This window comes from Carassius carassius, chromosome 39 (genome assembly GCF_963082965.1).
Source record: "Carassius carassius chromosome 39, fCarCar2.1, whole genome shotgun sequence".
Lineage (NCBI taxonomy): Eukaryota > Metazoa > Chordata > Actinopteri > Cypriniformes > Cyprinidae > Carassius > Carassius carassius.
Genome location: NC_081793.1, coordinates 6,731,362 through 6,756,157, shown reverse-complemented (window position 1 = coordinate 6,756,157; position 24,796 = coordinate 6,731,362). Strand labels below are relative to the sequence as shown.

General features: G+C 41.4%; 2 protein-coding genes across 2 annotated transcripts in view; one reads left to right on the top strand and one right to left on the bottom strand.

Annotated features, from left to right (window-relative positions):
- Window positions 1–10,066, bottom strand: part of LOC132121308 (neurabin-2-like) — a 37,894-nt gene extending 27,828 nt beyond the window's left edge. The window contains exon 1 of the mRNA XM_059530590.1: window positions 8,289–10,066. Coding sequence (XP_059386573.1) covers window positions 8,289–9,680 — 1,392 coding nt within the window. The 5' untranslated portion in view covers window positions 9,681–10,066. The remainder of the gene's footprint in view (window positions 1–8,288) is intronic.
- A 3,961-nt stretch (window positions 10,067–14,027) lies between these two features.
- Window positions 14,028–24,796, top strand: part of heatr1 (HEAT repeat containing 1) — a 35,962-nt gene continuing 25,193 nt past the window's right edge. The window contains exons 1-11 of the mRNA XM_059530586.1: window positions 14,028–14,136; window positions 14,760–14,901; window positions 19,457–19,673; window positions 19,956–20,097; window positions 20,199–20,300; window positions 20,391–20,537; window positions 22,924–23,135; window positions 23,268–23,398; window positions 24,282–24,381; window positions 24,487–24,591; window positions 24,701–24,796. The exon at window positions 24,701–24,796 is cut by the window's right edge and continues 22 nt beyond it. Coding sequence (XP_059386569.1) covers window positions 14,760–14,901; window positions 19,457–19,673; window positions 19,956–20,097; window positions 20,199–20,300; window positions 20,391–20,537; window positions 22,924–23,135; window positions 23,268–23,398; window positions 24,282–24,381; window positions 24,487–24,591; window positions 24,701–24,796 — 1,394 coding nt within the window. The 5' untranslated portion in view covers window positions 14,028–14,136. The remainder of the gene's footprint in view (window positions 14,137–14,759; window positions 14,902–19,456; window positions 19,674–19,955; window positions 20,098–20,198; window positions 20,301–20,390; window positions 20,538–22,923; window positions 23,136–23,267; window positions 23,399–24,281; window positions 24,382–24,486; window positions 24,592–24,700) is intronic.

Here is a 24,796-nt window from a genome sequence, read left to right as displayed (position 1 = left end):
ACTGATGCAACCAGTTCTTGACTCGTGAAAGAGTCAATCTTTTGTTCATTATCTGGCTCGGCTCGGTGTTCATCTTCTGTTCTCTCTTCACAGCAGTTCAGTCAGTGTATTGTTTGAGTACATGAATTACTCCGGGATATTGGTTTGTTTTAACTCAAAGGGAGTGTCAGCCACATTAAAAAAGTTAACAGCTTAAGTCATTTGTGGATTAATGCGTATTGGAGACGCGAACCGTTTAAAACGATTCAGTTCGATTTGGTGAACTGGTTCAAGAAGATCCGGTTACATCGAGTGATTCGTTCCCGAACCGGATATCACAAACTGATGTGTTTTGAACTCGCTCACAACAGACACGGAAGAGAAGACAATGCTGAATAAAGTCGTAGTTTTTGCTATTTTTGGACCAAAAATGTATTTTCGATGCTTCAAAATATTCTAACTGACCCTCTGATGTCACATGGACTACTTTGATAATGTTTTTCTTACCTTTCTGGACATGGACAGTATACCGTACACACAGTTTCAATGGAGGGACTGAGAGCTCTCGGACTAAATCTAAAATATCTTAAACTGTGTTCCGAAGATGAACGGAGGTCTTACGGGTTTGGAACGACATGAGGGTGAGTTATTAATGACATCATTTTTCAGTGAACTAACCCTTTAATGCTAATACATTAATGATTATATATAATTAAAAAAGATTTCTGAAGTGGGTATTTGCATGATTTTTCAGAAATGCAGCTTTACATTTACGTTAAAACCTTTTTTGACTTTTAACCCATTTTATCTAAATGGTTGATTGATGGGTGAGTCGGGATGTATCAGGACATATATAGTGTTTTTTAAATTCCTTATGCAATGTGATCACATTGGTTTTTGTCTACCTCCAAATGTAATCAGAAATATTAAATCACAAATATCCTGGACCACATTTTTACATAATGTGCTTATCTAATAAGCACTCGCCACTTGTGATCAGATCGGCTCTCTGAAATAGATGTTAATGCCAGATGTGAACATACATGGTAATATATGTAAATCTTGAAAATGTAAATCTTGAATGTGCTCTTGAATTGTACTTCAAATCTTAAATGTATATTTAAAATAATTCTTAATTTGATGACAATAATAAAGAAATAAAATGGCACTTAAAGAGTACACTTTCATGACCGTTTCTCAACACACTTAAGTACACTTTTAAAAAGTGTAGCTTTTTATAGTTTTTTAAGTCCAATTAAAAGTTTTACTTCAAATTAGTATTGAAATCATTGTTTTAATAATCTTTTGTCATGATTTAAAGAAAAACATTTGTGTTTGTGTCAATGTTTCAGATTGTATTTCCAGTTTAAAGGGAGGGACATTTTCTTTCTAGAGACAATTTTATTGGACATGGTGTCCTGAAGGGATCTGTTGGTAAATGTTGGTTCGGTTCATGTCTACACAGATCTACAGAGCAGAAATAGCTACATCCAGCTTATCAGACACATTGTCTGAGGTATGTTTGTTACCTCATCCACTGATGTCAGGTCAGCATTTGTCCTGGATAAATGTCACACCTAATCAAAGAGAGGAAGAGCTTGGGAAGGAAAAGATGCCAAGACAAACCAACTGACAGTCTGGATTATGTTATATTCTATTCAGCTCATTCAGTCTGTGCCAGACTGCAGCCTCTAAAAGCATACCAATGGTAACTGTGACTGAGGCTTTTACAGGAACCAATAAATAAGGAACCAGCAAATGAATGATATGATGCATGAAGTTAATTCATTCACTCATCCCAATATGCCAGTCCCGGGCGACCATTTTAAGTGGACCCGACCCCTCTCATTCATTTTAATGAACATTAAAAATAAAACAAAAGCCAAACATACAAGGCATAAAAATAAGAACACAAAGCACAGTACATCTTAAGGAGCCCCGCACATGAAATGCAAGAAAAAATAAATAAAAAGTGCGCACGATTTACTAATTCGTTCCCTCAATGTACTAAAACGTGCACACGATTACTATTGTGTTCCCTCGATTTGCTAAATCATGTGCACAATTTAGCAAATCGAGGGAACGAATTAGTAAATCATGTGCACTATTTATAAATCGAGTGAACAAAATAGTAAATCATGAGCACTATTTATAAATCGAGTGAACGAAATAGTAAATTGAGGGAACTCAATAGTAATCGTGTGCACGTTTTAGTACATTGAGGGAACGAATTAGTAAATCGTACACACAATTTAGCCTACTATTTTTTTCCTTCATGTCATGTGCGGGGCTCCGTAACATTTAAAAACAGAGTAATCAAATTATTTTAATGCAAAATAAATATCCTCCTACCTGAAAAACATGGTTAGTGTCCTAATTTTGTTTAATATTCCTAATTTCTAATACATGAAATATGCACACATTGAAAATCATACCCTCCATCATAACTCTCAAATCTTGTTCATCATAATTTCATGTTTGATTGTGAGACTTGTGAAATCCAGTGGTGTTTGGTGTCAATGATGCAAAACTACAGCAGAAGATCTTCAGTATATCATTTCAGTTTTAGTTTTTTATTCATATAAAGCTATCATATGACTCCATAAAACGTACATGGTTACTAACGTAACCTCGGTTCCCTGAAATACGGGAACGAGTACTGCGTCGAAGACGCATATGGGAAAAACTCCTTTTTTCTCCTGAACTGAAGCCTTATTCAATCACGCAGTGAAACAGCACGGCCATTTGATCGTGCAGTGTTATTAAAACAAACCAATGGCTTGGCAGTGGTGCTGCACGAACCTATGGCAGCGAAGCCTGCCAAAGCCCGCCAAAATGGGCGGAGAATCTGGCTATATATTGGCCGCTTCGCCACAGGAATTCAGGTTACTTCGACTGAAGCGACGACTGAGTTGTGCAGCCCTTTTTAGCATGGCAAGGAACGCAGTACTCGTTCCCGTATTTCAGGGAACCAAGGTTACGTTAGTAACCGAGTACGTTCCCTTTCAATACTTCACTCGTACTGCGTCGAAGACGCATATGGGAACCCAGTTCAATCACGCCATGCTAAGAAGGGGGGACGACCAACTCAATCATACTTGATCTGCGAAACCAAGATATGACAATAGCAACTAGGAGCAGAATAAGCTCACTGAGGTTACGTCTGGCCTAGCCTGATCATCCCGTGTTTGTATCACCTCAGTACCAAGGGGACCGAGTGCATACGAGTAGAGTTTGAGTCTTGGGCAAAGAATGGCCAAGAGCATGCAATTGAGGAACAGAAAGGTGACCTTCACACAGAAAGTACCCTAGCATGAAGCGCCGGGAGTCTAGATTATAAAATCTAGCAAATGTGGACAGCGAGTTCCAACCAGTCGCCGCACAAATTTCTGCGATGGTCACACCACTAGACCATGCCCAGGATGAAGACACTGCTCTCGTCGAATGGCCTCTTACTCCAATTGGGCTTTGCAGGCCCAGAGAAGAGTAGGCTAGCTGGATTGCATCAACAATCCACTTTGAAAGCCTTTGCTTTGAGACCGTTAACCCTCTGGTGCGGTTGAAGAGCATATGAAGAGCTGCTCTGATCGCCTTATTGGCGCAGAACGCTCTAGGTAGACTTTTAGAGCCCTCACTGGGCAAAGCAGATTCAGCCCTGGATCATCCTCTGTGTTTTGTAATGCAGAGAGAGTGACCACTTGGGCTCTAAAAGGTGTGGAGAGCACCTTTGGCACATAGCCATGCCTCGTTTTCAGGACGACCTTCGAGTCGTTAGGCCCAAATTCTAGGCAATTAGGGCTTATCGAGAGTGCTTGCAAATCGCCCACACGCTTAACAGACGCTAGTGCCAACAACAGAGCGGTCTTTAGCGACAGGGCCTTAAGGCCTATGGACTGTAGCGGTTCAAAGGGGGCCCCCTTAGGGCTCTCAGTACCGTGGGCAGGTCCCATGAAGGGACAGTGGGAGGGATGAAGGCGGATGAAGCCTTCTGGCACCTCTCATAAATCGGACGACTAAGTCGTTTCTGCCCACCGACTGGCCTGCTATAAGGGCGTGTGACGCCGCTATAGTTGTTACGTAGACCTTGAGCGTGGAGGGGGATCGACCCTTCTCCAAGAGCTCTTGCAAAAATGACAGTATCACTGATACGTCACAGGAGGTCGGGTTTTCATCATGGTCTGAGCACCATGTGGAGAACACAGACCATTTGGAGGCATAGAGGCGTCATGTAGACGGAGCTCTAGCCTGTGAAATTGTGTCTAGCACATGCTCAGGGAGTCCCGCGGGCTCCCGCCGAGCGACCAAAGGTGCAGAGATCACCTCTCTCGGTGTGGATGCCAAATCGTTCCGTCCGCCTGGGAAAGGAGGTCCCGTCTCAGGGGAACGGGCCATGGGGCCGCAATCAGCATTTTTGACAGGTCGTGGCAGTTGATGTGAAGCCTGCTCTCCTCTTTCGACCATTGGCCGAAAGCGGGTTTCCCTTCGCACAACGCGCCCCAACCCTTTTGAACGCGTCTGTGGAGATCACTTTCCTTCTGCAAACCCTACCAAGTGGAGCACCCCGTTCTATCCATTGCATGTTCCTCCAAGGGGTCAGGGCCGAAATGCAGTCCTGACTCACTTTGATATTCAGGCGTCCTTGACACCGGCTCCAGCACCGGCGAAAGTCGGTGGAAAGTCTAAAGGGGTCGAGAAGCACCTATTTTGAAAGAGGCCACAAGTCGCTGTAGAGCCGCGGCGCGCTCCTTCACCATTGTTGCCCTCATCGTCACTGAGTCTAACACTGTTACCAGAAACGATATCTGTTGGCTGGGGGACAGCGAACTCTTGGCAAAATTCACCCTGAGCCCCAGGCATTCCAGATGGCTGAGGAGAAAAGTTCTGTAACCCAATGCCTCCCCCTCTGACTGAGCTAGAACTAGCCAGTCGTCAAGGTAATTGAGAATGAAGATTCCCTTCTGCCTGAGAGGGGAGAGAGCCGCATCCATGCGCTTTGTAAACGTGCGAGGCGCCAGAGACTGCCCAAAGGGGAGGACCTTGTATTGGTAAGCCACGCCCTCGAAGGCAAATCTCAAGAACGGCCTGTGATGGGAGGCTATCTGGATGTGAAAGTAAGCGTCTTTCAGATCCAGCGAAAAGAACCAATCCCCTGAGCGTATTTGTGAGAGGATTTGTTTCAACGTGATCATTCTGAAACGCCGTCTCATGAGGGCACGGTTCAGATGTCTTAAATCAAGGATGGGGCGCAGCCCGCCATCCCTCTTGGGAACTAGGAAGTAACGGCTGTAAAACCCTGAGTCGCGGTGTGCTGGGGGAACTATTTCTATAGCTCCCTTCACCAGCAGATTTTCCACTTCGGCACGAAGAACGTGAGCATTCTTGTTGTGCACCGAAGTGGTGACCACCCCGTCAAAGCGTGGTGGTCGTCGTGCGAACTGAAGGGAATAGCCATGTTTTATTATTCCCATGACCCAATCTGATACCCCGGGAATGGCTTGCCATTGTAAGGCCCAAATGGACAGGGGTTGTATTGACTCGAGTGTATGTCCGCCGTGGGGGGACATAGCACTCGTGAGTGTTATGTGAGGAAAACTGCTCTTTTTGCGAAGGAGTGTGTTTTTTTTTTTTTTTTTTTAATTTTGTGCACTATAACAGCGCTTTGCTGTCTGGGCGCTAAAAGGGCCCATTGTTTGCAGCAAGAACAACTTCGTCGACACCTGGAGATGGATGGCAAAACACACGGGGCAGTTTGGGGGGTGGTCCAGCCGCGGTGAGACTTAGCCCCCTCCTCTTTCTTTCCTGTAGATCAGGATGACGGCGGCGGCGCAGGGTTCAGCACTGTCTTGGGCCGGGGTCCCATGCGTTTAGGGAACTGATACCGCCTTGTGGCCGAGCGAGAACGGTGTCGAGGCTCGGGTTTCACAGGCTGGGCCGCAGTGGTAGCAGCGGGCGCTTGCTTGGGAGGCTGACGAGTCGGCACCTGTCTGGGGCGACTGGCAGCAGCAGATGAAGCGCGTTTTGGCAGGAAGTGTCGCATCGCCTGGGACGACTTCTGCACCTCTGTGAAGCGTTCGGCAAACCCCTCTATTGCCGGACCAAAGAGGCCGCTGGGGGAGATCGGTGCATCCAGGAACTGGGCTCTGTCAGCATCCCTGATCTCCGTGAGGTTAAGCCACAAGTGGCGCTCCAGGATGACCAGGTTAGCCATCGAGCGCCCAATGGCCTGGGCAGTGCTCTTGGTAGCACGTAGTGCTAAGTCTGTTGCACTTCTCAGCTCCCTGAGCGTGGCGACATCCGGGCCAGACTCATCAGTGGCGGCGAGAAGTTTGGCCTGGAAGACTTGCAGCACTGCCATGGAGTGGAGCGCCGCGGCTGCTTGCCCTGCCGATGAGTAGGCACGCCCGGCGAGCGCTGATGTCGTACGGCAGGGTTTGGACGGATGGTTGGCCTTGGCTTTCCATCCAATAGCTGCTGGCGGGCAGAGATGCACGGCCACAGACTCGTCCAGCGGCGGCAATCGCTCGTATCCTCTTTCTTCAGCGCCGTCAATTGAGGTGAGGGCGGATGAAGATGAAGTACACAAGCGCGCTGAGTAGGGGGCGCGCCACGATTTTGTGAGCTCGTCGTGGACCTCCGGGAAGAACGGGGCGGTTCGCTGACGAGGGGCTTGCTGGCGCCCCGGCAGAAACCATTCATCCAGACGGCTACGGGCTGGTTCCTCTGGAGGAGACCATTCCAGACCCAGCTCATCCACTGCCCTGGAGAGAACGCGGATAAACTCGGCGTCCATCCCGAGTTTCGAGCGGCTGGGTTCAGATAACATCGAGGGGGCGGGGTCCGGCGAGCCCGACAGCTCCTCAGCATCTGAAGCAGCTAGAGACATGCTGTCCTCTAGCAGTTCCTCCTCAGTCCCTCCAAACAAAACCAGATCACTCGCAGCAGCAGAGTGACACTGGTCTGGCTGTACGAAGAGGACTGGGGAATCCCCTCTGGGCGGAGAAAACGAGGCGTGAGCTCCTTTTCATCCTGCTGCTTTAATCCTCTGCCCCGCCTTTTTTTCCTCGCCGGCTCGCGGGAGGAAGAAAACGGGAGGGCGCGAGGAGCGAGATCGCTCTCTGAAAAGAAAGCGTTTTGCGAGCGCAGAGAGGCGATATTCATGTTCTCGCAATGAGAACAGTGTCAGCGTGGGGTTTCCCCAAGCACGCGACACACTCGCTGTGCCTGTCATCAGCGTGCAGAGGGGCTCTGCACGAGCTGCAATGACGAGACGGCATTTGCATCAACGCCGTAGAAAGGCTCTTTTAGAGAAATTTGCTCTTTTAAATCTCTCACCGGATGGCCGCAGGGAAGCGATGAATCTGCAGCGGGGACCGGCAGTCGCGTTCCAGTGCGAGGTGTGTCAACGGCGAGCAGTTCAGCGGAGATCAGCGAAGCGATGTGACGTCGTCGCTGAATCTGAATTCCTGTGCGAAGCGACCAATATATAGCCAGATTCTCCGCCCATTTTGGCGGGCTTTGGCTGGCTTCACTGCCATAGGTTCGTGCAGCACTACTGCCAAGCCATTGGTTTGTTTTAATAACACTGCACGATCCAATGGCCGTGCAGTTTCACTGCGTGATTGAATAAGGCTTCAGTTCAGGAGAAAAAAGGAGTTTTTCCCATATGCGTCTTCGACGCAGTACGAGTGAAGTATTGAAAGGGAACTTTATATATAGCGCACAATCATACCTTTATGAAACTGATATGTATCATTAAAGTATTTTTTGTCCTTTCTGGAGCTTGATAAAGCTTAGATTAGTGGTTCTCAACATTTTTGACTTGAAAGGCCCCAGGTTGTCCAACACTACATTTTGGATTATTATAGATATGCTGTAATTATGACAAAGTTGTTTTTTATTGACAGAAACTGGAAGTATTAAAACCATAATTCATTGGATGATTTCAGAATTTCATGAACTTATGTTCTTCAATACAAACAACAGTAACTGAGAGATAAGAATGAAACATGATTTAAGTTTATAGCTTGACCTTGTAGCATTTTAATTATGATTACAGTTAAATTATTGTATCTATAAATAGTCATTTATTAATTTAAATCATTTAAAGTTATCCTGAGGCCCCCATGGAGGTTTGCAGATGCACACTGGTTGAGAAACACAGCCCTAGATGGACAAGTCAGGTGAAATGTACAGAAAAAATAACTTATTTTGTGTTACGAGGAAGAAAGAACATCATACAGGTTTTGAGTGAGTGAATGATGACAGAATTTTAATTTGTGGTGAAATATTCCTTAGAGGTATAAACTCACCTTTATGGGTGCAGTGCTGAATTTAATTTTCCGGCTTGGGGGCAGATCCTCCTCCACAGGTAATCCAACAATCTCACAGCAGCTCGACTGTGGCTCATATACATCATCTTCATCATCCTCATCCTCAAGCTGACTACCACCAGAGTCTTCTCCTACTGCACTGTAGGCACTGATATCCACCAAATCAGCCTTAGAGTAATCATCCTTCAGAGTACCATCATCATCCTCCTTCTTACTGACCCCCACTGATGGACGAGCATGTCCATCCTCGCCCTTCCTTCCAGTGCTGGTGATGCCAGACTCCGTAGTGTCTCTCTCCAGGGCCTCTCCATTGGAAGTCACTCCCCCATTTTCCAAATGACGGACATCATCAGAAATAAGAGTACCTTTTGCCTCTGTGGCATTGGCCTGTCCTGGCTTACACTTATCTAGAGTCTTAGATTCATTGGGACTAGAGTCATCCTTTTCCCCTGTCTTTTTCTCATCCAAAGACTGTGTATCCACAGCAGTGATAATGTCCTGGAGCTCAGACGCTCCATTGAGACTGCTACACCTTCCATCTTGCTCATCCAGGTGCTGGTTTACTCCATCCTCCTTGTTTGCCCCTAAAGGAAAAGCGCGTACACGTTTGGTGATGATTTTTGAGTTGAGCGCACCGACCCGACCGGTGACCCCGCGCAGTGGAAGCGGGGGCGTGTTGGATAGCCGGTGCAGGTTGTTCCGCAGCTCGGCGGCCCGCTCGAAAACGGCACTGAGCTGGCTGACGGTGGGCGACACGGCCTCGACGGTCCCACCGATCGCGTCCAGGCTATCCAACGACTCCGTGCTGCCGTTAAAACGCGCGACCACATCCAAACGCGACGCATCCTGAAAGCCCGCGGCGCGCTCTTTCTTCAGCAGCACGCGATTAGAAGCCGCCTGCTTCTCCTGCTGCTGCTGCTCGAAGATCTTCCTCGTCTCCTGCAGCTTCGAATACCTGGGCGACGCGTCCGTTTTGCCATCGAAGCGGTTGACGCGCTCGGAGACGCTAGATCCCAGTTTGAGCAGCGCGCTGTGATCCACGTTCTCGTTCAGGCTGCCAGCCCGCGGGAGCGTGAGACGCACCGCTTTGCCGTCACCGTTTGCCTTTTGCGCGTCTTCAGCCTCGGTGGGTGAGGATGCGCCCATCTGCATGAACATGTTTTTTATGCGGTGCACGTTCGAGCCGTACGCGCGACCGCGGCTGGTGGGCTTCGGCTTGCCATCCTGAGCGTCGCCGTTATTTAAGACATCTTTCGCCGGCTTCAGCGCCTGGATCCCCGCCGCCTCGTACGCGTTGCGGTGAGGAGAGGGGCTGCGGAGCGCGGTGGTGCTGGCTGGCTTGGAGGAGGATGAGGATTCGGTCTTCATCATGGTCTGTTAGGCTTCCCCGAGGCGATGCGATAACAGCATCTCTAAGTCGTTGTCCCAGACGTTTCTGTCAGGACAAATCTGTCGCTGGTGAACAATAATGTGCCCTGGAATATGATAACGGTGAATTAATGCCCATGAATTCGTGAGTGTCTGTCAACGGCATGGCACAAGCAACGCACCATCTTCCCGTGTGTGAGAAGAAGAAAAAACACGCTGAATAATGTGAAAATCACACATGCATTGATGGACGACTAAACAAAAAAACTAGAACAGCGACGCGCCCTGGATTTTCACGACAGATTGTGCGTTTATAATCCGGATCGTTTTGATCTCTTGATTTAGTCCGCTGCAGATTTGTGCATTTTCCCTCTGATGCTGCAGCAGAGATACAGGGTCATAGAGAGCGTCTCATTTCACACCCTCTCAGCACATTGATTTTTATGGGGTCACACATTTGATCCCTCATACCAGGGCAGGGCTCCATAAAATATTCCACTGAAACAAAGCAATAAATTAGTTTTGAACATTTTTACGTCAGTAGTAGCGCTTAGTGCACTATATATATATATATTGCATTTATATAAAGTGCACTAAGCGCTTTATTATATATATATATATATATATATATATATATATATATATATATATATATATATATATATATATAATTTTATTTAATATTATCAAATCAGTCCTGGTTTCTGATTGATTAATACAGCATTCCAGCTGTGGAAATATGATCTGAAACACGTTCATCAAATGACTGCACAGCACTCATAGCTGATCTTATTGATCTTATTTTTCTTATCAAATATTTTCTTCTTCTGTTATGTCAAGGACTATAGGGGAGTCCGGGGATGGTTGGAACGGGGGTTTTTTTTCTGTGTCGTATCTTTCTTCTAAGCCAGTGCATTCAAAATGTAACACAAACAAGTTTCTGCTATTACATTATATTTGCAACACAAACTGAAAATTCATAGTTTCGTTTCAAACATTAGGAGTGAAACATTACATTTCACCACATAGTCCAGATTAGTTGTTTCATACCCTGGGGCAAGATGTGACATTGTGTAATAAGGATTATGAAAAAGAAATTGATTTGGGTTTTCTTTTTCTTTTTCTTTTTTTTATCCAACACTGACTTTTCAATATAATGTGTGAGCATGCTTGTTATTGTCAGTTATAATTCAAAATGCTGAGAGACATCACTCAGTGTGTCTTCTCTTCCAAGACTTAGCCATACTAAAATTCAAAGAAAACATACTAATACAACTAAAATTTGCTTGGGGTATAGGTTGCAAAATGTTTCATTGATGTTACAAACAGTGCTTGAAGTGGGTCGGTAAGCACTTCATTATTTTAGTCTATTTTAATCTAGTTACTGAGTCAAAGCGTCAGTGTCTGGGTGATTAGAAATGACAGTATAAAGCACACTACCCAGAGGTCATTTGAAACTGGTAAACTTCTGGAAAGTTTAAGGATCCAGTGAGGGAATGCATTAGTAATAAGTAATAAGTTAAAAATGGCGCTAATGCAGAGAAATCACAGAGGATTTAATCAGAGATGGTGGAGAGAATAACGACTCACGTCCAGATGGCAGTAAATAATTTTTTTCATTGTGTATTTGGGTAAAAAGCACAAGTGTTTTATAATGAATGCCGGCTGAAGGTGTTTTAGATTATGCGCTGGTCAGTGGTTTAGTTATTCTGAATGGATCCATATAGTAGCATGTACAGTCAGGTTAAGGCAGCAGGTTTAGTGGTCTTTTGGTGTCTCTCTACAGTCCTGTTCGGTATATGTATATATATATATACACTCACCTAAAGGATTCTTAGGAACACCTGTTCAATTTCTCATTAATGCAATTATCTAATCAACCAATCATATGGCAGATGCTTCAATGCATTTAGGGGTGTGGTCCTGGTCAATACAATCTCCTGAACTCCAAACTGAATGTCAGAATGGGAAAGAAAGGTGATTTAAGCAATTTTGAGCGTGGCATGGTTGTTGGTTGTTGGGCCGGTCTGAGTATTTTGCAATCTGCTCAGTTACTGGGATTTAAAACCATTTCTAGGGTTTACAAAGAATGGTGTGAGAAGGGAAAAACATCCAGTATGTGGCAGTCCTGTGGGGGAAAATGCCTTGTTGATGCTAGAGGTCAGAGGAGAATGGGCCGACTGATTCAAGCTGATAGAAGAGCAACTTTGACTGAAATAACCACTCGTTACAACCGAGGTATGCAGCAAAGCATTTGTGAAGCCACAACAAGCACAACCTTGAGGCGGATGGGCTACAACAGCAGAAGACCCCACCGGGTACCACTCATCTCCACTACAAATAGGAAAAAGAGGCTACAATTTGCACGAGCTCACCAAAATTGGACAGTTAAAGACTGGAAAAATGTTGGCTGGTCTGATGAGTCTCGATTTCTATTGAGACATTCAGATGGTAGAGCCAGAATTTGGCGTAAACAGAATGAGAACATGGATCCATCATGCCTTGTTACCACTGTGCAGGCTGGTGGTGGTGGTGTAATGGTGTGGGGGATGTTTTCTTGGCACACTTTAGGCCCCTTAGTGCCAATTGGGCATCGTTTAAATAGCACGGCCTACATGAGCATTGTTTCTGACCATGTCCATCCCTTTATGACCACCATGTACTCATCCTCTGATGGCTACTTCCACCAGGATAATGCACCATGTCACAAAGCTTGAATCATTTCAAATTGGTTTCTTGAACATGACAATGAGTTCACTGTACTAAAATGCCCCCCACAGTCACCAGATCTCAACCCAATAGAGCATCTTTAGGATGTGGTGGAACAGGAGCTTCTTGCCCTGGATGTGCATCCCACAAATCTCCATCAACTGCAAGATGCTATCCTCTCAATATGGGCCAACATTTTTAAAGAATGCTTTCAGAACCTTGTGGAACCAATTCCACGTGGAATTAAGGCAGTTCTGAAAGCGAAAGGGGGTCAAACACAGCATTAGTATGGTGTTCCTGATAATCCTTTAGGTGAGTGTACATTTGGAATTATCAAACACTGGTTAAAACTAATCCCACGTTTTGTTGCTACAACTAAACCAGAGTCTTGTAGCCATGAACTAGCTCACATTATAGCTAACAACCAAAACATTAGCACTAACAGCTTGCATTAAAAAAAATCTCCATACACAGAAAACATAATTTAACTTTAATGAGTTTAACTACAAAGCATGCATTGTCATCACAAAAGTAAATAAAGTTTTGTTTTTTTTAAGTTAGCCTACATCAAAATGAGTTTTCCCCCTCTATAGTCTGCTGTGTCTGCTTCAGGGATCTTCTTCTTCACATGTGGAATAACGACTAAACTAAGCATGAGTGAAGGGAATCAGGTGATTTGAAACATTTCCCAGTTTGGAGAAATTGGAAGTGTTACTACTGACCCATTTTACAACCATTTCCCCCATGAATAAAATAAATAATTATTGATAAATAAGGAAATAATGAAAATAATGACTACAAAATTTAGGCACATAAGTATGTTATGTTATATATTATATTATATTACACTATGCTCGCACAGAGGATGGATTTGCAAATTCGGTTTTATTATTTTTAGTCTTTTTATACCTGCAGATAGAGACAGAAGATGACAGATGGTTTTAGGCCATACATTACATCTCACAGTGTCTGAGCATCTTAAGCAATAAACTCCACCACAGCATGTCCTCCATTAGTGATTGGATCCAATTTTGTGACAAAATTTTTATAGGTGGACCCCCGGCCCAAGTAAGCTATACCTATTTAAAATAATAATAATAACTTGAATTCTACAGCTCCAAGTTGCTACATTTCTCCACTACAGTGGGGGGAAATAAATGAACTATAAATGAACTGATTGCCTGGTGTACTGAATCCTCACCTCTCTCTCAGCACTACATGAACGTATTTTTAGGATCAGGTTAGGTATTGACTGCATGAGAAGATGGGCCAACAACATTTACCACATTTTATGAAACACTGATGAGACGGGCTACTGGTGTTATTTTAAAGATGACAGTTTAAACTTCTGGTCGATTATCTTGGGCAGGTATAGGTCAGATTGTCACAACTCCAAAATAATAGCAAAACAAATGTAACAGCCTATGACAATCTATTTTTTTTTTTGGCTCTTTATATTTAAACACTATTCAGTATAATGAAGCTCTTTGTTTGTAATTGCAGTTCAAAGATGAACGACAATTCTGTACAAAGAAGATATTATATATGTGGTTTGCTTGCATGACATGCTCTGTAACTGTTTGTGGGTGTTAATCTTCCCTGTTCGCATACTATTTAGCACAAACCATCCGATGCACTAGGTGGCAGTATAACATCAATTGATTTCTCTGTTACCGAAAGCAAAACAGAGAAGAAAATCACGCTAGCAAACTCACACACGTGGAAACTGGTGCGATAACTTCGATCAAAGGTATGGGAATATATTTACTCTTTTACGGATGAGAGACGTATAGACGAGATCAAAACTTGAATTCTTTATGCGAAGAACTTTAGTCGTTGGTGCCTATAACATGGTATAACATTACATAGAAGGTGTTTTGGCAATTCAAGAGAATTCCGATAACATAGCTTAACAGTATAGGCATAATTTTAACCAAATTTGTCTTTTTTTTGCTGTACTAAGGTAGCATAAATATTGTAGTATCAACATAATGTGGTCCACCACGTATAGACCGTGTGCACCTCATCAAGCCTGTCAAGTCATGTTTCACTTAAAAGAAGTCAAATATTTTCAGACAGGTTGTTACTCATTGTTGTATTAGTAATGAAATCTAATGAGAATCACATTGATTTAAAGAAAGTTACTAAAAACGAAAACAAAAACGTATGAATTATTTTCAGTAATCATTTTCGAAGAAGTGAAATATGGTTGATGATTGTCTTGAAAATATTATTATAATGCAACAATTACAACAAACAATCTTTCAGCTAGTCTTCTTTATGTAAAATGTCACTTTGAAGAATGACCTGAAACCACACAATGGTTACTTGTGTGAAAACTGAAATTCTTATATTATCCTCATATGTCTGTAGATGACATCATTAGCACATCAGTTGAAGCGGCTGGCTCTGCCACAGAATGACTCTAATCTGCTCAGCCGGAGAGTGGTGGCCTCTGTGCTCTTTGACCCTAAAGATGCTGCCAGCATGGACCGCAGCACCTTCTATGCCTTGGGTAAGTCACATGTCCTGCTAGAGCTTTTCCTTCTTTTTCCTCCAGTGTACACTGCTCTTTTGAGCTTGTATACTATGCTCATTGATGTGATTTTACTGAATATGAGACATTTATATACTTCTGCAGAGCATCTACTCCTCTGTTATTTAGATAGAAGAGGAGATCAGTACATTGAAAATGCCAAAGAAGTCATGTCCAGTCCATAAATGGCTTGTTTTGTGCAATTTTATTTGCTTTCTAATAACCAAATATGCTACCAGTGAATTGGGTGGACTATGATTAATTTTATACTGTATTTTATTTGGCGTGTGCATGGACTACTTGCTTGAATATACAAATATTTACGGTAAATAGTTTTAGGATCTAGGCAGAGTGGCTCATTTATGTTATTCACAATACTTTATAGAAGTGGATGGTTGCTCTGTTTTGAGCACTTTTGTCTCAATTTTTATTCCCATGGTAACCGAGACATCTCTGATGGAGTGACGAGTTGGGAAGAAAAAAGTCCATTCTCTGATTTATGATTTATAACAATAAATATGATTTAAAAAAAATAACACATACTTTTAAAGACAGACCTACTGTGAGTTCTGAGGTTGATGGTGTTTGCTTTTGATGAAGTCATCTGTTTGCATTAATTCAACTGATTTTTAAGATGTTCATGTTTAACAGCTGGATTCTTTCTTGTTGTTGAAAGAAAAAAAAAACATTACCCATGATGCTGTACAGAAAAACTACCAATCAGATTCGCAGCAAGCAAATTGCTAAAAGAGCTTGCAGGGACTGCTCACTACCATGAAGCAATATATGAAGAAACAATCTTGTGCCTTCGTCTGATTTTCAAATAATATTTTGCTTTGAATAAAAGTTTGTAGCTTTGTGATTCACCTTGTAGCTGGTTGGTTTGTTTTATTGTTTAAAATGCTTTAACAAATACTTTTTTTAATGGATGAATAGATACATATACAGATGATGGTCATATAATTAGAATGTCATTAAAAAGTTGATTTATTTCACTTACTCCGTTTAAAAAAAGTTACATTTGTATATTCTATTCATTCTTTACACACAGACTGATTTATTTCAAATGTTTATTTCTTTTAATTTTGATGAATATAAATGACAACTAAGGAAAACCCAAATTCAGTATCTCATAAAATTAGAATATTACTTAAGACCAATAAAAGAAAGGATTTTTAGAAATCTTGGCCAACTGAAAAGTATGAACATGAAAAGGAGCATGTACAGCACTCAATACTTAGTTGGGGCTCCTTTTGCCTGAATTAATGAAACAATGTGGCTAGGCATGGAGTCGATCAGTCTGTGGCACTGCTCAGGTGTTATGAGAGCCCAGGTTACTCTGATAGTGGCCTTCAGCTTTTCTGCATTGTTGGGTCCGGCATATTGCATCTTCCTCTTCACAATACCCCATAGATTTTGTATGTGGTTAAAGTCAGGCAAGTTTGCTGGCCAATTAAGAACAGGGGTAGCATGGTCCTTAAACCAGGTACTGGTAGCTTTGGCACTGTGAGCAGGTGTCAAGTCCTGCTGGAAAATGAAATCTGCATCTCCATAAAGTTGGCCAGCATCAGGAAGCATGAAGTGCTCTAAAACTTCCTGGTATATGGCTGTGTTGACCTTGGACCTCAGAATACACAGTAAATTAACACCAGCAGATGACATGGCACCCAAAACCATCACTGACTGTGGAAACTTTACACTGGACCTCAAGCAACGTGGATTGTGTGCCTCTCCTCTCTTCCTCCAGACTCTGGGACCCTGATTTCCAAAGGAAATGCAAAATTTACTTTAATCAGAGAACATAACTTTGGACCACTCAGCAGCAGTCCAGTCCTTTTTGTCTTTAGACGCTTCTGACGCTGTCTGTTTTTCAAGAGTGGCTTGACACAAGGAATGCGACAGCTGAAACCCATGTCTTGCATACATCTGTGTGTAGTGGTTCTTGAAGCACTGACTCCAGCTGCAGTCCACTCTTTGTGAATCTCCCCCACATTTTTGAATGGGTTTTGTTTCACAATCCTCTCCAGTGTTATGCCTATTGCTTGTAAACCTTTTTTACCACATCTTTTCCTTCCCTTCGCCTCTCTATTAATGTGCTTGGACACAATGCTCTGTGAACAGCCAGCCTCTTTTGCAATGACCTTTTGGGTCTTGCCTTCCTTGTGCAAGGTGTCAATGGTCATCTTTTGGACAACTGTCAAGTCAGCAGTCTTCCCCATGATTGTGTAGCCTACAGAACTAGACTGAGAGACCAATAAAGCCCTTTGCAGGTGTTTTGAGTAAGTTAGCTGATTAAAATGTGGCACCAGGCCAGGTGTCTTCAATATTGAACCTTTTCACAATATTCAAATTTTCTGAGATACTGAATTTGGGATTTTCCTTTGTCAGTTATAATCATCAAAATTAAAAGAAATAAACATTTGAAATATATCAGTCTGTGTGTGATGAATGAATATAATGCACAAGTTTAACTTTTTGAATGGAATTAGTGAAATCAACTTTTGATGATATTCTAATTATATGACCAGCACCTGTGTATAGACACTAGGGGTGTAACGGTACGCAAAAATCACGGTTCGATACGTACCTTGGTTTCGGTTCGGTTCATTTTCGGTACAGTAAGGGAAAGAAATGCAAACATTAAACTGCAGGTTGTTTATTAATATAAACTTTTTTTTTTTTACAATTTGTTTACACTTTTTTAAAAAATATAATAAGAAATAAAATACTGCTGCAAAGTTCTCCACTAAATAAAATACTCTGTCTCAAACCAATATCATGTAATAAAATATAAATAAATAACTTATGATTAAAGTGCAGCATTACCAATCCCAGCTTGTAGGCCTGCTCATATTTAAAAATATATATAACTTTTCAAAAGTGTAAAGTGCAGCATCAACAGTTTCAGTTTTTAGACCTGCTCAGATTTCGTTATTGCGTTGGACCGATCGGAATTAAGAGCAAGGGTCTGTTTAAATGCCGACGAGAGCTGCGTTTGAATTACAATCGTTTTTTCCTAGTTGTAGTGATGTTCACACTCGCGTGATGCCTTTTGAAAACCTTAGGCCGGTGACACACTGGCATATTGCACCTGTCAAACATAGTCTATTTTGCCGTCAATACTGTTGACGGTGTCCTTTATCAATAGGCTTTATATTTATGCTCAACATGAAGTATAGATATTATTGTCGTGAAGACAAGCTCCTGGTCTGTCAGCGCCTCGGCGAACTCCCTCTGTCACCTACAGTAGCAGCAGAGGGCCAGCGCTGCGTCAGGCATGATTCTGGTGTGTAAAGACACAGAAAACCGTCACGCAACTGACACGCAGCAGAAACGCCAAGCTCACGCCAGGCAGCCAGTGTGTCACCGACCTTAGAATCAGCTGCAGGGCGGGATTTGCGCTGAACGCGGAGACTTCCGCCACTTAATATGTTCGTTTGGAAACACGAAAATGTACCTATGTTCCGCACACAAAATATTGCATTCGGTACACACGTGCACCGTACAGAAAGCCCTGTACCGAAATGGTCCGGTACGAATACACGTACCGTTACACCCTTATTAGACACATATATAGATATATAGTAGAGCTGTCACTTTTTATTCGATATTCGAATATGCATTCGAACATGACGTGAAATATCCGTAATCAAACTATAAATAAAATATCAGATTTTTAAAGTACCATGTGTAGCGCATTTTTTACAGTCTATGATTAGACCGTTTGTTTTTTATTTTATTCGTTGCCATCTTATCCAGTAGAGGGCACTCTAGACGTATTGTAGCGTAGGCCTATGACCAAATCACGCGAATAAAAGCTAGGAGCCTAGCCAGGCACGTCTGTGCCAGAGAATGTCTAATCCGTAGACGGGCTCTGTCAATGTGCTCCGAACATGTGTTTTCCACCGCGGGGAACATTGTAAATAAAAAGAGAGCCGCACTTAATCCAGATCAAGTTGATAGACTGCTGTTTCTTGCAAACAATATTAAGAAATGAATTAGGCTAGGCTATATGCCTTACTCCTGCTGCTGTTTAAGTTGTCATGTTATTGTTTGTGCCTGTTCTGAATCATTTTTTTTTCTTTTTTCTTTTAGCCTAATGTTGTGGGATATGCATAGTGGCACTTCATATAAGTTGATATTATAAGTTGATTACCTGCTGTTTCAAACATTAAGTAAAAAAAAAAAAAAAAAATCCAGATAGTCCTGTTTATGACTAACTGTTAATACATTTGTGATTGAATCTCCATTAGGCTAAGGTGTTTTTTTTTATATGTGTGGGGGGGGTTACGTAGATATTCGAATACATTGCATGATATTCGATATCCGTTCGAATTAGATTTTTCTCAAAAGTGACAGCCCTAATATATAGAAAAAGATAGATGGGTAGATGGATATATAATATTGAGATGCTCATGGTTTAGGGTAGTCTAATTATTTACTGTAATCATTCACCTTTAAATAATCATTTATTGCAAGGAGTAGTAATATTCATCTTATCTAAATGTCTGCTGTTATTGTTCATTCTGAACAGGCTGCACGGGACTTGAAGAGCTGATGGGTATTGATCCAGCATTCAATGAGTTTCAGGAGACTCTGTTTAGTCAAGCCTCTTTGACTTTAGAGCGCAGCGTTCAGAGCAAAGAGGTGAACAAGAAACTGGACAAGAGCATCTCACTCTTTCTGACTCGACTGTCACCTTACTTTCTGCTCAAGCCTGCTCTGAAATGCATTGAATGGCTAATACACAGGTAACTTTAGTAGATTTGCTGTTGTCTCACATTGTCTGTGTGAGTCTCACTTTGTCCGTTTTCAGACAGAAAACTGTGCTGTATGTTAATTTAAAGGTGATGTGTTTAAATTATTTGATGTTGATATGTGCAGAGCAAGCTTTAAGTAATCCATTTGTGTGTAGACCTCCACAAAAACACTGATTTGGTCATAATTTTTGCAATTCCATTTGGAAATCATGCACCTTTATATATTGTAGCATGGAAAAAGTCATCACAGATGCAAATTGCACTTGATTTCAGATTCCACATTCAGCTGTACAACCAGGACAGCCTGATTGCTTGTGTTTTACCATATCATGAGACTAAAGTGTTTGTACGAGTGATCCAGCTTTTAAATATTGAAGATCCAACCCACAAATGGCACTGGTTGCATGGACTACAGGTAAACCAAATAGTTTCTGATTCTGTCGTATATGCAGTCGATGTAAAGAAAGCTTTAGCTTAATTTTTTACCCTTCTAATTGCCCTGTGCTTTATCTGTAGAAACCTGGAGTTCCCCTGGCTCGAGGAACTCTGCTCACACACTGCTATAAGGATTTAGGCTTCATGGATTTCATTTGTTCTATGGTCACAGATTCAGTAAAGGTAAAACACCCAGGTTGGGTTCTGTGCAGGTTGAAGTCTGCCAGTCCAGTAATGCTGCATTCTTTAATGCTTTACTGAATCATGTTGTAGGCATACTCTGGATTCGTCAGGGATGGGAACTGTCCGCAGCTGCGTGTGATTTTCTCTTTCTATGCATCCACCATTGTTTCTGCACTTGATGCAGTGGAGAAGATAACAAACTCTATTATTGCCAAACTGCTTCCATTTGTACAACTGGTAAGACTTTAATTCAGCGACATAATGCTTGTTTAAGTTTATAAATATATGTGTATATGGGTGTGTTTTAGAAGTTAATAATGGATTATATTAATAATTATTTTTCATTACTCATAAAGTTTAATTTAATCATTATTAAATTACTACATTTACATTTAAGATCTCTCCGTTTCAGTTCAGTTTGCAGCAATATTCCTTATATGATGTTTAAGGGCATCAAAATATTCTTGTATATATTATTGTTGTAAGCATGCCAATCTATAAATGCATGTTTCTTTTCCCACTGTTATTTCTCAGCAGATTGAAGATGCTGATTTACAGTATTCTTATTTATTAGTTTTATTATTACTTTTTTCGCGATAATTTAAAGTTTGATTACACTTACTACATTCAAAAATGCCAGACTTAACCTCCAAATAGCAAGGGTTGGCATTTGTTAATGTTAATAATAATAACTTTTTTAATATTAATATCATATTAATATATTTTAATAATTCTGTTCAAAAGGATAGTTTTACTCCATTTCTAATGTAACAATTTTACAGTTAAAACAGAGAAAAAATCACAGGGGTGAAAACTGGAATTTGGGGAATCAGAATATTGTATGCTGTGTTTACATTTTTAAATAAATATATATCAAACTAATCGAATATTGACAAATTTAATTTAATTTTGGGATGTGCATGTAAACCTAGTCAGAGAGTAATTCCAGCATCTATATCTAGCAGTGATGTACTGCAGATATATGCTGTATGTGTGTGTATATATATATGTGTATATATATATATTAGGGTTGTGCCGATAGGCGATAGTATTGTGTATCGACGATCGTCAGAGATATCGACATAAGCAGATTTCTCTGTCGATAATCAAGACGATATTAGGCTCATTTTCCTATTAATGTATTAGATTATAATAATAATAACTATTATTTTTATTTTTATTAGGCTGCTTATTATAATTCGGCTATCAAACTGCCCAGTTATTTCACTTCAGCACCGCATTTCACACCCACACATACACACACAGCGCACGCGAGCGCAGGAGGATTAGAGCCTGTAGTCACTGAAATTGTCCGCTTTGACTCGGATAACTCATAAATCCATGAAATGAAAGAGATAGAAAACGAGGAGTTGGTGTCCCACACATTTAATGGCTGCTACACTGCAACGCGATCTTCTTATACATGACAGATTAACTCTTTCTTGGCGTCACAAATAAAGTAAAGACAAAATAATTAAGGCGGCAGAGCGAATTTATCATCCATAGTGGTTCTCACGTAGTCCTTCTCTTAAAGACTGATCACTTAACTTATAACACGCACTATGTGGTGATGACTTAGGAGTACGTGAGAACCACTATGGATAATAAATTCAATCTGCCGCCTAGTTATTATTTTCATGCACTCCGCACTATAATATGATGCATGCAAAATACATAGTTTCGGCCGTTACAAAGTCTCCATCCACAAACAGACGTACATGGTCTGCAGATAAAAGGTATTTCATTGAACTTTAACAAGTAATCTGAACAGCCTTTATATGTGTAATATTTTAAACGAGCCCTCACTAACTGAGTTTAATGCTACAGTTATGTTAGAATGCATCTCATTCTTGTTTCTGTGGCGGTGCGTCGGACTCGTCATGAGGCGCGCGGTCTGGAGCGCTGTATGACTGATGCAGCAGTTCAACACAACTTACTCCAAATATATGAACTTACCTGTTTTAAATACTTTATATTTAACGTGTTCGTTTATGCCCAATAGTAGTGTTAAACTGCTGGACTCTAAATGAAATCTACTATTGATTTTCACCGTTGACTGATTTTGCAGAACATTTAGACTGATAACTTACCTGCGCAGATGCGGACGTGCGATATGACAGTTGCGTCCGACTATGTATGAACTAGCTGTTTTAAATACAGTATTTTTATATTTTATGTTTATCAGTTTGTTTGAAAGTATATTTTTTCGATTATTGGTGATTCCATAGGCCTCTCTCGCGCACCTGCGCGGTTTAAAACACTCAATAGTTATGATTTGACAAGGACAAAGAGTCTCTCTCTAGCTCCACCCATCCACGATAATATCGTGTATCGTCGCTCTCACAGGCTGACGATATGACGATCTGAAAAATTACCATATCGCCCAACACTATATATATATATATATATATATATATATATATATATATATATATATATATATATAATTGACGTATGTAATTTTAATTATAATTGGCTGAAATATTGAAATATACACCTGAATATTGGCACCAAGTGGAAGTGCATAAAACAATTATTTGATATGAATGTTTTTCCAGGACCAAGAAAGGATGTATGCAACAGAACCTAAATACATTTTTGCTTTTTTCTTTCCCATAACCAGGGACTGAAATCTAACCTTTTAGACTATGTGGCTGCCACTTACATGATTGTGTGTCAGATGGCAGTGAAGGTAGTAATGGAGGCTCAGCTGGTTGACTCTCTGACCGTGCAGTTGTGCAAGTCTCTACGCCGAATGCCTCAGTTATCCAGAGAGGCTTTGAGCTGCATAATCGTCCTCCTGCAGAACCAGAAAGAAGGAATTGTTGGTCCAAAGTAAGTTTTAGTGATTTTCCTACTCCATGTTATACTAAATTTATAATTGTATAAGATGTGTTCAAGTCTAGTATAGTACTTTTTGTCACACTGCATCTAAAATACTTGATCTTTTTTGTCTTTTCCCATAAGGGCATTTGGATACCTGTGTGCTATCTCCTCCCTGGTGTCCACTCTCCAGAGTATAGCAACAGTTCATGACATCAGTCCCCTGCTGCGTTATCTGCTGCCTCATCTCATACACTCTGTGATGACCCAGGATGGTTGGTTTCTATCTGTGCTCTGTATAAACTTGCAGTGCCACCTGTTCTCTGAACATATATGCACTAATTAGCAAATTACAAAATTACAACATTTGTTTCTCATTGAAGAGTTTATTTCAATAGCGAAGAAAAGCCAGTTGTTATTTCCTTTTCATGTTGACATTATAACGTAGCTTCTTTTCATTAACCACTTATAAACTCGTCATTGTGTACTGTAAATGTTGGTGGATCTTATATATTGCTCCTGATGTTCCTTATTTGCACGTTGCTTTGGATAAGGAATTTACAGGTTTGGATATATGTAACCCTCTCCAAAGTGCTCTTGGTAAGAGCTGTGTAATATCAGACAACTAGTATAAAAGAGTATATTGGCAAAAAGTCTCTCATCTTCTCTCGTGTGAAATGCTGCATTCATTTATTTTTTTTTATCCCAGTTACCGTTATAATGAGATTGCAGCTATGAACTGTTTCCAGGCAACTTTCATAAAGCTCAAATGAATCCATGTGCGACAGCAGAATACGTCATCACTCCATTGATTCAGCTGTGTAACAAAAATTATTTCTAAAGGCTGGAAAACACCACATGACTGATCTGAACAGATTTTAAAATGCTAAACATCATACACTTGCCCTTCTAGTAATGGATAATGATTATTGTAATGGTGAAACACTGAGCATCATACACTAAACCGCTGAAGACCACACGCTACCAGACTTTCGGTTTGTTCAGAACGCTACAAACTCGTACAGAAACATGCGCCTCATAGGCTAGATGATTGACAAATGAAAACAATGTGCTCTAATATCAGCTCACAGTACACAGTTTTCTGAATTGCTGTTATCAAATGGATGATTAATTGCTTTATTTATTGTGTCCCTGTAGATGAGCAGCAGAATGAAAGTTTGTCAGATAGTACTGGACTATTACAGGCAGTGTTTCAGGATCTTCCACTGTCTGGCAACCTGGAGAGCACTGCAGCCAAGTAAGTGTGGTTTATGAGTGAATCTCTCTGTCCTGGACATTATGCATGCATATAACAGTCTGAATTATTAGATATTTACTCTGCTACAATTGGCGTTTTGTGCAGGCTGCTTCTTGAGGAGTATGTTTCCTGCAGCACCGAGCTTCCCTCAGATAGGATTTCAGCTCTTAATCAAAGAATTCAATCTACTGTACGACAGTTTGAATCCAGGTATGTTTATAGACACTTCTGAACTTAATGGTATAGTACAGCTCATAAAATGTTATTTCATAGTGTTTTGTTTCTGGTGTTTATCTTGGAGTGTTTTTTTTACTCACAGGTATCCATGTGCACTGGATGTGGCACTGGAAAATCATGTCAAAAAAATGTCATCCGACCATGAAAAAACTCTGCTTCATCAGTTCATCTCTCTAAC